At 47.7% G+C, this 15,018-nt stretch overlaps 5 protein-coding genes across 5 annotated transcripts; 1 reads left to right on the top strand and 4 right to left on the bottom strand.

The window, feature by feature from the left end:
* Positions 1–623: 623 nt before the first annotated feature.
* On the bottom strand, positions 624–2,231 carry AO090010000573 (uncharacterized protein; the record flags this gene model as incomplete). Its single annotated transcript, XM_023233591.1, has 2 exons — positions 624–1,289; positions 1,347–2,231. 2 exons carry the CDS (start codon positions 2,229–2,231, stop codon positions 624–626), a joined length of 1,551 nt encoding a protein of 516 aa, XP_023094235.1.
* Positions 2,232–3,305: 1,074 nt separating this feature from the next.
* AO090010000574 (SDR family oxidoreductase) lies at positions 3,306–4,292 on the bottom strand (the record flags this gene model as incomplete). The annotated part of the gene is made up of 2 exons (XM_023233590.1): positions 3,306–3,778; positions 3,857–4,292. The coding sequence occupies 2 exons, from the start codon at positions 4,290–4,292 to the stop codon at positions 3,306–3,308; spliced, it is 909 nt and encodes a 302-aa protein (XP_023094236.1).
* A 1,132-nt stretch (positions 4,293–5,424) lies between these two features.
* On the top strand, positions 5,425–6,786 carry AO090010000576 (uncharacterized protein; the record flags this gene model as incomplete). Its single annotated transcript, XM_001827496.3, has 1 exon — positions 5,425–6,786. One exon carries the CDS (start codon positions 5,425–5,427, stop codon positions 6,784–6,786), a length of 1,362 nt encoding a protein of 453 aa, XP_001827548.3.
* Positions 6,787–10,126: 3,340 nt separating this feature from the next.
* AO090010000578 (uncharacterized protein) lies at positions 10,127–10,631 on the bottom strand (the record flags this gene model as incomplete). Its single annotated transcript, XM_023233589.1, has 3 exons — positions 10,127–10,309; positions 10,357–10,416; positions 10,470–10,631. The coding sequence occupies 3 exons, from the start codon at positions 10,629–10,631 to the stop codon at positions 10,127–10,129; spliced, it is 405 nt and encodes a 134-aa protein (XP_023094237.1).
* Positions 10,632–12,501: 1,870 nt separating this feature from the next.
* Positions 12,502–13,885, bottom strand: AO090010000579 (formate dehydrogenase; the record flags this gene model as incomplete). Its single annotated transcript, XM_001827498.1, has 4 exons — positions 12,502–12,842; positions 12,900–13,444; positions 13,497–13,672; positions 13,766–13,885. 4 exons carry the CDS (start codon positions 13,883–13,885, stop codon positions 12,502–12,504), a joined length of 1,182 nt encoding a protein of 393 aa, XP_001827550.1.
* Positions 13,886–15,018: the final 1,133 nt, after the last annotated feature.

Raw genomic sequence — 15,018 nt, 5'->3', positions numbered from 1 at the left:
TAGTGATGATGCATGAGTAGACACGGAATGCGGAACACAGCCTAAAATAACAGGAGAAACATCTCGATCCCTTTCGCAGTGGTTACTTTAAGCCCTATACAAAAACACGGGGCATGGAGGAGGCACCTCGTCAGATAATAGGTATGTAGCAAAGTCTGCTCATGCTTGCTTCATCGGCATTGTCAAGAATGGTTAAAAGAGAAATGATTTGAATGAGGGAATATATCGTAAACTCTATACAATCTGGGGTTTGATTTGTCGACTGAGGGAAGGCCTCCGAAGCCGGAGTAGATAAAACTTCTACGATTAGGATTAATGGATAACCTATGCATGGATCGTCTCTACCGGATATCCTATGGGTTCCCAGAGCGCTCTGGATGTTGCGCTGCGGGGTCACAGACAAAGAAGGGTAACTACTCTTGTCGACCCACAGCGCAAGGATACACTTCTTTCGAGTTTGCCCAACGAATGAGATGTATGATGTAGTATTGTAACTCTCCTAATACAATCACTAGTTGACCACATACTAGTATGAACTGAACAGGCTATCCCGTAACCCCATTGGCACTTATATTCGATAGTGTATAATCACGATATACAATCTAGTTCTTCATTCCACTTCATTACTCACACTTGAAAGACGATGTCTGGTTCCAGTTGCCACCAACATATGCAGCGCGTTGTGGGTACGGACATGTTCTGCGTTGGGCCTGGACACCAAGCGCCGGAGTATCATCGATATACTTGGTAGCGATCAGTTCGGCTGGGGCAGTACCGTTTTCAACCCATGCCATCAGAGCCATAATCGCATCGTGTTTTGTATCGCGGAACCCAGGAACACCCCATATATTACTCCCCGTCAAGGCAGAGGGTTGGTTGGCAGATCCAATGTACCAAGGCGCCCCATGTACCGAGCCCGAGCAGTGTTGCATACCGGGAATGAGGAAGAAACGATAGAAATCGTCCAAATCATATCCAAGTGGAATCATGGTTTTCTCAACCTGCTTGTAATAATAGATGCTGGACCCGGTTGGGATTTCCCCGTCAGCGAATCCGTGATAATGAATCAACTTGCCGCCGCGTTGGTAGAAGGGGCGGAGGTCGTATGTATCTGCGGTAGCATTTCCTGGGTCCAGGTATTCGGACAGTTGAATCGTAGCGTAATCGAGGTGTTCTGCGGGCCAACTGGCATCGTTGTAAACAAAATCACGAGCATAGGCAATACCGCTGGGCTCGTCTACCGAGTCATCGTCGGTGATGATCATGAGAGAGACTTGAGCCTCAGACCCCTAGGTAAAGGAAGGGAAAATGAATGTCTGGTTCGTATCAATCCAATCACCGTAGACACGATGGATGGTGTCGAGCTGATCGGCACTGAAGCAGGTGCTTGTGTTAGTTCTTGGACTGCTGCAAAGCAATGCCTCGAGGCGAAATTGGCAAGCGTAGCCATCCATAATAATATTGTCCTTTACACCATCTTGTACATCACACTGTCGAAGAACCTCGGTGGCCAAGACATCCATCAATTCGGCAGTAACATGATGAGAAGCGTTGTTCGGCAAGTTATCCAACGCGACCTTTAGGTCCCAATTTTGCTGATGAGAAGTCCACCAAGCACATGCCCCTGCAAGGACACCGTCGAAGTCATCGGGGAACATCTGGACTTCCTTAAGCCCCTGACGACCGCCAGTGGAACATCCCGCGTAGTAGGAATATTCAATATTGTTATCGTAGAATGCTTCTGTCAAGACCCTACCCAGGGCAACACTGCCATGGAGAGCACGCCAGCCCCAGTCTGTTCGCGTTTCGGGGTTGTTTAATGCCCAGCCGGCATCGCCAGCCTCTTGCACGGAGGAGTTATGTCCAGTGTTGGTTGAAACTACTGCAAAGCCGTAGTTCAGCCCGGGCGCCATATCGGCAAATGCAACTTGGCCGGTGAATCCACCATTTCCGTAAGCCATGTAGCGCTTGTTCCACGTGCGTGTTGGGAGCCAAAGACCAAATTCGTATGCAGATGTAGTGGATGAGCTGACATTCACGTAGAGTGCACAATATTCAGGCAAGCCTGTGTAGTTTCCCATTGGTCCTTCAAAGGTCTCCGTGGATGTGAAAGTGCGAGCGTATACAATGCTGACATTACTAGTGAGATAAGGAGCGAAGAAGCTTGGCTCGCATGTACTAGCGATGGACACAGCAGGAGCTAACGCGGCAAAGAGCAAAGAAGCACGCATCGTGTAAGGCTATTCAATTAACGACAGGGAAAATGATGGCGAAGGTAGACTGAACGGAGGTAGAGGTAGTTCAAGATATACCTCAGGGGATGGGGTTACCCCTATCAAAAATAAATATAGTTATTAATTCATCTCGCGTACGTATGGTAAATGCGTCATCTCAAAAACCATTAGAGCTAGTGGATGGACGGAACCACTCGGTATACCGGCCATATAGCAGGATGCCTGTTGTAGATCACCGGGCTTCTTCCTCTTCTAGATCAAGGTCTGACCGGTGCGTGAGTGGACCCCATGGGCCATCTCGAGAGAGCCCGAACCACCAAGCCACTGTGAATGCTCCCGTAACGCATTCCAGAGCTCTGCTATCCTACGCGGTGGTAGCCCATCCGGGCATTCTCGTCAAGGCTCATCCGACTTGGCATCGGCGCAGTGCGGGCTGCAGTAACTTCTACAGCAGAGCCGATGATCAATTCCATCCTCATGCACTATCCTACCATCTATGAGTCTATTCTCCCTTACTTTGGCCGCATGTATCAATCCCATGGGGCAACGATGTTTGATATTGGAAACAATGCCCCAGGAGACCCACCAACGTTGTCCTCGGACATAGATACTGCTTGCAGAATATCAGATCTCGGATATAACGACCCACTGGAGTGGAGACTAGTTCTTTTTAGGCAGTGAATGGCGGATCGGCCTCTTTATCCAATTCCACCCAATGTACATATATCGACAACTATATTTGTTTTATGGCCCTGTGTGTATCTAGGTTACCATAATGGCAAGGAAGCTATTGCCCCTTTCTCTCGCTCTTTATCTTACGTTTAATACTGACTATGAATTTTCTCAGTATTGACAATCTATCCCAGACACGCTGTCTACGTCTATGTATAGTGAGTCGTGAGGCCCTCACACGAGTTTTTGTTCTAGGTTTTCTGTAATAGAATCCTTAACTTAACTTCTGCTAGAGGTATGCCGGTGGTACAATGGAGTAATTGAGCGCAATCATTCACAGGAAATCCATTAGAAGCCAGTCCCAACAGCTCGGGTCTCAATCACACGCCGCACGCATATTTACAATGTATCCAATTGAGTGATTTTGACAAAGATATCGTCCTGCATAAGTGCATAAATTAGCGGTTGTTGGGCCCCATCTCCCCACAAAACAAAAAGTAAAGAAAAGAAAAGAGTGCTCACCATCATCTCATTGGAATCACCGCTAAGACTAGCCTTCGTCTTATCGGAGTTGGCTCCACACCAAAAGCGGCCAGTCGCACCCTTTTCGATCTGGGCAGCGACCTGGCTGCTGTATTCCATCAAGGGCATTCGTTCGGTGCCGTCCTGACCCTGTGCCCGTGCAGCGATCGTCTGTTCGATCGGTTTATAAAGAGAGTTCTCCGGTAACTTGAAATCTCCAAAGTAGGTCTGCCCTTGCGTGCGAACAGCCCCAGTCGGGATACACAGAACCTTGACATGAAATGGGATCAACTCCAGCCGAAGCGTATCTGCCATGAGCTCTAGGGCTCGCTTTGAGCCGGCATAGGTTCCTAATTTATACAATCGACGTCAATGAAATTGGATTCCCGCATATTAAGGTCAGAAATCAAAAATGAAGAGAGAGTTACCCATGAATGGAACGTTCACATATCCAGAGATCGAGGTGATAAATGCTATGGAGCCTTGCGCTTTGATCAGTAATGGTGCAAAGGCCTTGGTCACTCGCAGTGGTCCCCAAACATTGATGTCATAGAGGGCCTTGACTTGTTCGACATCTTCGTCCAGGTAAGGCATGAAGTGATTGCGACCTGCGTTATTGATGAGAACATCTAGGATTCCTCCTGTCTGAGCCTCAACCGCAGCGACGGCTGCTTCAATTTGGCTCGGCTCTGTGACGTCCAGCTGTAGAAGGGTGACATTAGACAAACCATTCAGCTTGGTCATCTTGCCGACATTCCGGGCCGTGGCAAAGACGTGATAGCCTTGCTTTTGGAAAGTCAGTGCCAGACCATTACCGATGCCATCGTCGCTACATCCGGTGATCATAACGGTCTTTAGGGCCATGGTTTGCGGATTTCTGCAGTGAAAGGATGTTGTGTGGTTCTGCGACCTCAAGTCTTAGAGGAACGAGGAGGGGAAGGAGCATGAATTTATAATTCTCACTCCTTGACCCTTGTATGGGCCCGTGCTTTATCGTGGGGGCCATTCATCTTCTTGATCCTTGCTGCTCACTTGACAGTGACAGGCATGCTAAGCCTGGTGTCACAGATGCCACGTAGATCTTGGACACACTAGGGCTACTCAGCTTCGACTCGGATACAACCTACAATCAAAGGAAATAAGCACAGAGCCTTCCCCTGCTGCCTGACTGACATAATCCCATGATTCCGTTGGGACAGCATGTCCTAGAGATCGTGGTGGAGTTGATCCGTTGGTCACCTCCATGTATAGCCAATGGGACACCAGAAGAAGAATGATACCCCTGTCATTTGCGAACGCTAGCTCTCGTAGCATACCCCAACAGAAGAAGGATCGTCGAAATGAGCTCCGTTAGGCTCAATAGAGTGGTTTGCGAGATATCCAGGTGCTCCGTGCGTGACGGAGAGCTTCGTGATTTGAAATAACTATGATAGAGACAGCCGTGGCTTAAGGACCATTCTAGAGCTAGGAATTTGACAATACAGAGAGCAACGACTTAGTCGTATGATGTGAAATTCAATACACTATTCAAGGGTCGCGAGCTCTGGGGACTTTGACGTGGTGTAGTTGAGTGCATGAAACATTGTCTTCCCAAACATCATTCCAAGTCCAACCATGGACATTAGAATTGCCTCCATTAAGATAATACTGTTGTACACCTGTAGCCAATGATCCATCCATATTCGGGCTTGCATACTCCGTTTGTTTAGACCAGACTCAAACTTTGCCCTAGAGGAATAGAGTCATTTAACCGACCCACTTGACCTGCATTCTGCCATCGTTCCTGAGTCAAATACTATACTACCTACGCGCGTCGCTCCGGCTAATGTCGCAAGCGGACGTTAAGCTCGTTCGGCTGTAATTTGCCACAGCATGGTAAATGCCCCATTGATGCCCCCCTGGTTTCTCTATAAATATGGACGCTAATACCACGGTAGCAGAGTTAGCATTTGTCTTCTGTTCTATTTCTTCCTATCATACCTCTTTCTAACAAAGAATGATTTTGTACAGGAGAGCAGCTCTTGCTGCTGTATTCTGCCTTGGGGCTTTTACCCAACCTGCAATTACCAGCTCCTATGAGCAACAGGTGCCCATTCTGAAAGATTTCGACGAGACTGGCGTACTAGGCGGTCTCTACCGGCCCAACTCGACAAGCGCACGCTCACGCATTGCGGTCTACGTGATGCATGCGGAGCAGGACTACACTTCTTTTGTGGCCTGTACAGAGCTGCCTAAGCGCGGTTACACTACCTTCTGTGCCAACAATGAAGCCAGCAAGTATGGATACATGTCGGACCTGAACTTTGAGGACATGATGACAGAAATCAAGATCGGGATGGTCTGGCTACGGAACCTGACCGACATCGACAAAGTCGTTCTTCTAGGCCATAGCGGTGGCGGCGCAATGATGGCAGCATACCAAAACATCGCAGAGAACGGTGTTTCGGCATGCAATGGTCCCGAGAAAATCTACCCGTGCTCTGATGCGATGGCTGGCCTTGAGCCTGCTGATGGTCTACTGTTGCTTGATGCGAATTACGGTCTTTCGACTATGGCCTTGCTGAGCCTCAACCCTGCGATTGGGGATGAGACCGACGCGTCTAAGCTCAACCAGTCTTTGAGTGTTTATAACCCTGCAAATGGATTCAAGAATAATACACAATCCAATTACACCGCCGAATTCAAACAGCGATTCCAGCAGGGCGTCGTGGCACGCAACAATCGGATCCTACAGTATGCCCAGGGACGCTTAAAAGCAGTTGAAGCAGGCAAGGGAATGTTCGGTGACGATGAGCCATTGACTATCCCGGCTTCACTTTACGTTGGATTCAACAACCTATTCTTTGCCCAGGACACGCGGTACCTACACCACACCACATATGCTTGGCCACTACTCCGTAAGAACGGTACCACTACCCAGATCGTACCCTCTGTGCGTGTCCCCGGTAACTTCAAGGATTACTCCAATAACTGGGAGAGCGGCGCGTTGAAGACCACCATCCGTCGATTTCTGTCTACCTTTGCCATCCGAGTCACCGACGAGTTCAATATCAAGACGGACAACATAGAGGGAATTGACTATGCATCGAGTCAGACAGCTCCCCATGCTTCGGTTCAGGGTATTCACGTACCTCTCCTGACCATAGGTATGACCGGTCATTACGAGTACTTGAACGCCGAGAAGCTACACCTTAATGCCGTTAGCAATGACACTGCAATTGCGTTTGTTGAGGGAGCTGAGCATACTATCAATACCTGCACTGACTGTGAGTCTTATCCTGGTGAATTTGGGGACACTGTTGCGACATGTTTCGATTATGTTGCGGACTGGTTGGCCAAGCCTGGTCGTTTTATCTAGGCTTTTCAGATACGTGTTCTAGTTCTAGGGTAGTCAATGGACTTGCTCGATGCGAGAGGCTGCATGGGATGACAGCTCCTGATCATGTAATTATTCTTTGTGAAGGTTGTACCAAGCTAAGGGCATGAAGTCCCGGCTTCTGCCTTTGACAAACTAGGTGAGGCAAGATACTTACAAGATCTTACACTGAGGACTCGGAGGCTTTTTTCTTTTCAGAGAGCAGTATGTATGAATTGCTTTGCATAATCATATCGTATTACTTATCAAGACCATATGCTAGCCCAGAGAATACGCCATTAAAATAGATTGTATAATTGATGGTTCCACGAGAAACAGGGACGCGCCGGATAAGCGATAACTCTGGCCAACGGTTTGCCGGTTTGCCCAAGCGCAAATGGAGTGTCTTTGTCAAACCATTAATAGCGACCTTGTATTCCGATCTGGATTTCTTCTTGCGGTATTCCCCGTAAATCCCTCCAGTCTCTCAGAGGCACGATCGAGGCACTCGCGCGCCCAAGATGCAACGTCATCAAAATAGAATTTCCATAGAAAAACAAAAGTCGGTAAATAACCGGAACTGAATTTCATTCAAAGATGTGGGTGTTCCGATGTCTATCTTGAGCGCTGCAGCCGACTGAGTTTGATCGTGCTGTGTCCTCTGTTGCTCGAGGAAGTCCTCCGCATTCTGAAGAACAGCCTCAATTGTGATGAGCGAGGGATCTTGAAATTCAGCCAATTTTGCCTGTCTAACCAGGCGTGATAGGACACCGTCGGGTCCACTCCATTGAGTAATTGTTAATATTCCCAAATCCTTATCAATGTTGTATACACAGTCCAGGTGGATATGAAGAGGGGTAGGAAATGGTATTGGCCCCCAGTTATTCATAGTTATAGCTGAAATTATATTTCTGATCACTTTCAATGTAGCAGGTGTGTCTGGAGAGGTTATACGACCCCGTGGACGGCGGAACGAGCGATACCATTTTCCTACGGTCGGTGTTAATATCGCGGCATAGGTACACTGTCTACTTTACTATGCTTACCATCGACATGTAGATTCCATAGAGCCCTGGTAACCATCGTGCGAGGATGGTACAAATTCCAACGACTTCTGGTAGCTTTTTGGGAACTGGTCTGGGCATGTAATACACAAAGAAATTGCCGGAGCTTGGGACAGATATATCCGTCCTGAGAACACCCAAGGCAACTGTTATAATTCCTACGGTAGTTAATAGGGATAATCAACATATGAAACATGTTAGGAGGCACACGTGTACATGACCGCCATTGCTTGGAACATATCACGCCAATAAGCGCATTAGGGCACAAGTATGCATAATCTATGCAGCATATGTTAATATCCGCCATCCTCACTCTGTCTCGCTATCCAGTCAGTCCGGAGAGAGTAGCATGCAACATGGTTTACTACAATCTTAGAAACGTGCTTGGAACTCCCTGGTGTTTTAATATCTGTACAGGACTGCTATATCTTCCAAGTTTATTGACATGTAACCAAAGCCGAATAATTGGGTGATGGTCAGTAAGTTTCGCAATGAGGTACTTGGGGTTATCGAAAGCTGAAGGAATAAAATGTCTTCGCAACCAATCCGAATGCCTAGACCATGCGAACAAAGTTCCCAGAAAGCTCAAAACCTGGCACGCCACTTCCTCCAACAAAAGCCGATCAACACCCAGGGTCTCCTTAGTTTGAGGTTTCTCTTGTCATCAAATCGTAGATTATCGAACCGTGTTACGACAACCGCATGGTTTAGTTCGAATGTCTGACGACACAGAGGGCAAGTGGTGCCGCACGAACGCACCCACAAGTCAATGCATGGTTTGTGGAAAATATGCTTGCATGGCAGGCGGCGGAATCTGGAGCTCCGTTTGATGTCTTCGAAACAGATTTCGCAGGTTCTAGGAGGGCAGAAACATTATATAGATGGTTTAGCTTCGTTGGGGCTTTATAGAGAGCAGAACGTACCTTGCTCCGGATCATCGGAGCCCTTGTAACGGGTTACCGCTGCTTTTTTCGTCATATCTTGGAAAGACGATAAGTTTAAGTATGGTAGTTATATAACTTCGGTACCGTTGCAGTTCCTAGAGTTTCACTAAAGCGAAGGATTTGAACTGAAAGTGAGATGTGGCATTTTAATCCTCAACTTCCATTTAGACTCTGCAGCAGAACGGGTGCAGTGCCACAGACTTTTGGCTGGGCTGACGTACCAAGACTGTAGCTTTTGTCCTCTGCCAGGCCTTCAAAAAACCCTCGATGAAACTTAAAATTTGACAATATATGCGGAGACAGCGCATCCATATGTCTGACAATATATCCTAATAACCGCTCTAAGAACTTATTGCCTGTGTATATGCTTAGTAAGAGGTTGCTGGCGTTGCTCGCTTGCCTTGTGGACCATTTCTCTAGGTTGTGCTCTGACGTACCCGAAAGTCAAAATCAATGAGAGCTTCGGAACAAGGGGGAGCTATCCAAGGCATGATTGGGCCATAGTATTACCCAAAAGTGTAACAAGCTATGTCCTCCGCTAGAAAGGTGGTAGCTGCGCAAAGCTTCGCTAGTGGAACGCAAATCTTCGAAGGTGGAGCATCCATACAAGAGATATTATGGCAAATCTTACTCATAGCTCGCTCGATCCCGTTACACTGTACCCTCTCAGATCCATTTTTGTTCGAGAAGGGGATCATATAGGCATCCAATGCAAGCACAATATGTATACGGGCTTATTACATCTATTGAATACTAAGTTCTGAAGCTCGATGAGGACAGTTCAGTTCTGAATCGTGCAGCCAGGGTACAATCAGGGCAGTTATTACTTTTAATAGATAGACTAGATAGGTCATATATACAATACATTGATAAACCACAACCTTCCCCTGTGGGTCTCCTGCTGTGTACGAACTTTTAACGGTAGCTGGTGCAGCATAGGTGGATTTTCCCCAAGGCAGATAGATATATACGTAACGTGAAAACGAAAACAGGAAGAACAATAGAACGACTATGACAACAGAAGCAAAGTTGATATTCCTATAGCACCTTGAAACCCCTGTGGTGTACCGATGTCTAGTATTTGAAGGTAGCATGGCACAGACTTCAGACCACTTGAGCAGGACTAGCAGTGGACTCGACGGTATTTTCACTCTGTAGTCGGGTGCCACTGTGTACAGAAGACCTTGGGGCCTGTTTCTCATGATCTGGACTTGGGCTATTTTGGCTCCGGCGGGAAAGCCAAAGGGCAACTGTCTCCAGGAACAGCGCAAAAATGGTAAAGATGCTGGCATTAACAATTAGACAGAGGGCTTATGCTCCAGGGGTGGAGTTGCTCTATACATACAAGGTTAAAAAGATGAAAGCTTCGTTGGCCCACTTCACTGAGCATACAACGCCCGGCGGGGCATTTGCATGGCAGTTGTTCTGGTTGTAATCAACAGCAGCAAAGATGAACCCTGCCAGCCATCTAAGATATTTCGTTAATACTTCATGGTCTTGAGCATACGAAAAGGGCACCTACAGATATGAGAATATCACATCAACGAAAAGCACAAAGTCTTCACTGGTGTGCTTAGGAATGGAGACACAAATGCCGTTAGGAACACTACCACGGAGACCACAGCCTAAATGCTATGTAAGTAGGGCATAGTTATTGATGTATCGAAGCCATACGTACAACAACCTCTAGGTAAACGATTGTTAGCCCGCGAGGGCCTGTTTTGATGAAATAGGATGTGATTCCAAGGACAATGACCGAACTGATCCACTGGATTACCCGATTAGAGAGGAGAAAAAACCGTAGTTGACCCTCCTTGAGAAATGGAATGATAGAACCCATTGTACTTGATGCTTAGGATGCTAATAGTAATGTCGTAGCGTATTGTTTGAGATTACATGGTCCGTCCTATGGCTGTCAACGGTCTGATGCTTATATGTCGCAGCTTCATTCGTGACGTAATAACTAGGATCTTTTCCCAATGTACGGCCCATGATCAAGGGACTATAATAGTAGTATGATGCACTGACATGGCTGCAAAACTCAAAATGTAAGTAATTTCCGTGCATGTTGCCAATCGGCAGTCCTTACCAGACATTGCACCGACAAATTTGCCTCAAGCGGAGACACCTGGGACTGACAAGCCGTTTGCCCGTCTCGTCCGAGTTCAACTCTTTACTTCACGTAGTGATATAGAGCAAGGGGGATAGGGAAGAAAAAGGAAATAGGATGATCGAAGGGATAGTCATTTGTTGAGTGAGAAATACCTCGTCTTCATTTCTCCTATATAAGACAAAGTAGGATATAGGCTACAGATCTGCTGTGTGATTCTACCGGTTGAGTATTTACTTTTGCCAAGGAAGATCATACCTGCGGTTGTTATCGGATTCAACTAAACCTTTGTGTAGGTGTGTTTGAGCTCTTCGCAATAGCATTGGTCTCACCCTCGGAAAAGCCAATGGCTGATGAAGAGACTTAAATAAACAAATGGAAGCGGTGTCTGAAAGCTAGATAAGATGATATTCCACCCACAGTTGCCTATCACACATGGGTTCACATAGCTATGTCCACTCTATACCCAAGCAGACCCAATCAATGGATAATAAAATGTACATGATTACACATGAGCGCCTTACATGGTAGACGTGCTCTGTACATCTCCAACGACTCCTATCGACGGGTTACTTTACCCTCAGTAGGTCCCGCAAGTAACAAGGCATTTCATGATTCAAGCCTAAGAAATGGATTCCAATCGAGCGATGCCGACATAATCCGTGGCGTGCGAAATGCTTCCCAAGTTCTGGGCCATCCTGGTCCACATGTCCTCCTTGTACTCCCGTTGGGCTATCGAAACAGCACTTCCCCACAGCAAAACCCCGCGATCCACAGCCGGAGTGTAAATATGCTCCAGGCTAATAGGGGCCTTGACCATGATTCGGTTACTTTAGTTTGGGCATTGCTGCTTTAGGGAGGTATGCGGTGGTTCTGTGGAGCTATGATCCTATCCAATTCATCCTGTGCAAGGATATTTAAGCTAGTTGGTTAGAAAGGAAACGCTAGCCCGCATGGCTCACGATCCATAAAATCCAAAAGCCGGCGCCCCCGGGTCAGAAGTCATAAGGACTCATGGAATACCGCGGAGAACGGAACACCTTTGTGATTGAACGGGACCAAAGTGTCCCATAGTTGATATTGACTAGGGTCACTTCAATAGACACAACTTGTTTACATCTGAACTTTTTTTAATATCTGTCTGCACAAGGTTTGTTATGGAAGCTATGGCAGGTATTATATAGATCGTTAGCGCTCTTGAATCCTGTGGATATTGATTCCTGAGGCCTATCATTTGACATTTCCTACTAGCAGTTTGACAGCTACCCCGTACCATGGGTCCTATGTTCAATTCAATAATGGCGTGTGATTGGTCCATTACTGTCGCCTGAAAGAGTACTTCGATTTTCTGTGATTTACTTGGCTCATCTGGTAACCCGCAAGTTCTGCAGTTTTATATCTGATTACCTTGAACATGAATGATAAGATATTTGGAATCATATTTTGCTAATTCTAGTTTTGTCCTTTTTCACGGCCATACCATAAACCATTTATGCCCGGTAAGATGCAAAAATAGGAAAGAACTCCAAGAAGAAAAATAAACACCTGGATACAAAATCACAAACACGCTAAAAGGTGGACGATGTTATGTCAAGAGAATTTACTTGCGCTGACCATAGGCCTTGGTGGCGTATTGACCCTTGTGGACGATCAGGTCCTGAGGGCGGTAGTCCTCACGGCCGGAGAAATAGCTGTCCAAAATGCTCTTCGTACCCTCGGCATAGCGGACCTGAGCATCGATGGAAGTACCAGACATGTGAGGGACCATGGCGTTACCGCCACCCCATGGGTGCTCAGCGTAGCGGAGAGGGTGGTCCTTGGGAGCTGGCTGAGGGAACCAGACATCTCCACCATATCCACGGAGGTGGCCAGACTTGAGGGCCTCGGCGACATCTTCCTTGACAACAATGGCGCCACGAGCGGTGTTCACGAGCCAAGAGCCTGGGTGAAGTTGTTAGTAAAAAGAGGAAGGAGGTTGAAGGGATGAAGGGAACTCACCAGGCTTCATCTTAGCAATGAGCTCCTTGTTGAAGAGACCCTTGGTGCTTTCGTGGAGGGGGCAGTTAATAGTGACAATGTCACACTGGGAAACCATGTCGGCAAGGTCCTCAACACGGCGGCAGCCGATTTCCTTCTCGGTCTCAGCGCTCAGTCCCTGGTAGTCGTAGTAGAGAAGCTCCTTGCAGTCGAAGGGCTTCAAACGGCGAAGGACACGCTCGCCAATACGGCCAACACCGACGGTTCCCACCACCTTGTTCTCCAAGTCGAATTCGTTCTTGGCAACAGCAGCAACATCCCACTCGCCATTGCGGATCTGGTCATGGGCGGGGACGAAGTTGCGAACCAGGGTCAGGATAGTCATCAGAACATGCTCGGCGACAGATACGACGTTGGAGCCGGTAACCTCAGCCACAGTGATACCACCGTTGGTCTTGTTGGCGGCATTCAGATCGACGTGGTCGGAGCCAATACCGGCGGTAACGGCAAGCTTCAAGTTCTTGGCCTTGGCAAGGCGCTCGGCAGTGAGATAACCGGGGTGGAAGCTGTGGTGGGTCAATTAGCTCAGTCTCGGTCGGAACGGGGCAAGTGACGTACGGAGTGGTAATGATAACTTCGGCATCGACAAGCTCCTTCTCAAACGTGGAGTTGGGGCCTTCCTTGTCGGAGGTGGTCACCAGGGTGTGGCCCTGGTCTTCGAGCCACTTGCGGATGCCGAGCTCATTCTCAACGGTACCGAGAAGACGAGGTTGTTGCTTGGCGTGTTCCTTGCCCTAGAAGGAAAGGCAATGTTAGCGTGCTAGGAAGGGAATTGACAGCAGCGCCATACTGCCACCATGATGATGGCTGGGGAATGTAAGACGAACCTCGTAGAGGACCATAAGAACCTTGCTCTGGGCGCTCGATGAGCTGGAGAAAGTCCGGGAAGCCCGGCTGAGAGGGCTAGCCTTCAAGGCCGCACGAGTGATGGAGCGAGCAAAAGTCATTTTGAAGAGATGCTTTTGGATTGGGGGTATTATTTAGAGAACTAATTGAATGACTGGATTATGGAGAAAAAGTCCTGGGATCTGTGAGGACTTCTGTAATATTTAAAGGAAGAGCCACGAGGGGAAGGGAGGGAGGGGTTTTGGGATAGACGGACATATCTCGGATATCATGAGATCAGACCGCACTCTACACGGAGGTCTAGACAGCACCATCTTTGGAGGAGTAACAAACTTCTTGCGGAGGCGGTTCATTCCAGCTTCCCCTCATGAGGGGAAACGGTTTGAATCCTCTTCCAACGTGTCTCCGCACCTGCATCTGTCTCCACTTAGTGCATGAAATACGGTGTTTCGCCTGAGCATCATATGGATTTACCCCCTTATACAAGTAATTAATCCCGTAGTCAAACAGCTTATGTTCGATCACTCTAAACCCCCCTAGAATTGACTTGAACCCATTCCAACAGAAGTCTCGTTGCGTTGGTTACGGCACATTGACGTTACGGATCCAGGAAACCGCCAAGAGGATCCACGTTCGCTCAATTCCTGCCCCGATTTGGGAAATACTATCCAACCAATGGCCGCCTAAGACCTCTCATTGGCCTCTAGGTGATGTTTCATAGACGTTCTTCCAGGATCTTGACCAACAGTACCAATACTGAGTCCTACTGGCTCATGGTGGCCCATCTTCTAGCAATTAACACCCGGCGTACGCCGCCATAAACCTACCCGTATTCAGGAAGATTACGACAGCGAAGCCAAAGAACGGCTGATTGTTATAAATACTATAAATATTACAATAAATATAGCGCGACAGAGCATCATCCACACGTACACCTCGAGTTCTGATGTACACCTTCCAGTGTCAACTCAACATACCTTCCGGTCTGTGCCTCAAGAATGCCCTGCGACTAGTATACTGTGGCTAGCTATGCATCCGTTTGAGGATTGTCGCTGACCAGTATAGTGAGGGCATAGTAGGCCTTACACTGATTCGACGCAAATCTTAGTCGCCGAGCGTTGTCCGAGGTATCGCCAGAGGAAGTCACTCGGTTTTTGGAGTCCAACGCAAGCATCTATTTCACTCCGCACTAATCCAGACATCGATTACCCCGTACCTTCGGCTTATTCTTCAG

Source organism: Aspergillus oryzae, chromosome 8 (genome assembly GCF_000184455.2).
Source record: "Aspergillus oryzae RIB40 DNA, chromosome 8".
In the NCBI taxonomy this organism is placed as follows: domain Eukaryota; kingdom Fungi; phylum Ascomycota; class Eurotiomycetes; order Eurotiales; family Aspergillaceae; genus Aspergillus; species Aspergillus oryzae.
The sequence above is the reverse complement of the archived record's forward strand: the minus strand, read 5'-3'. Positions and strand labels throughout refer to the sequence as shown.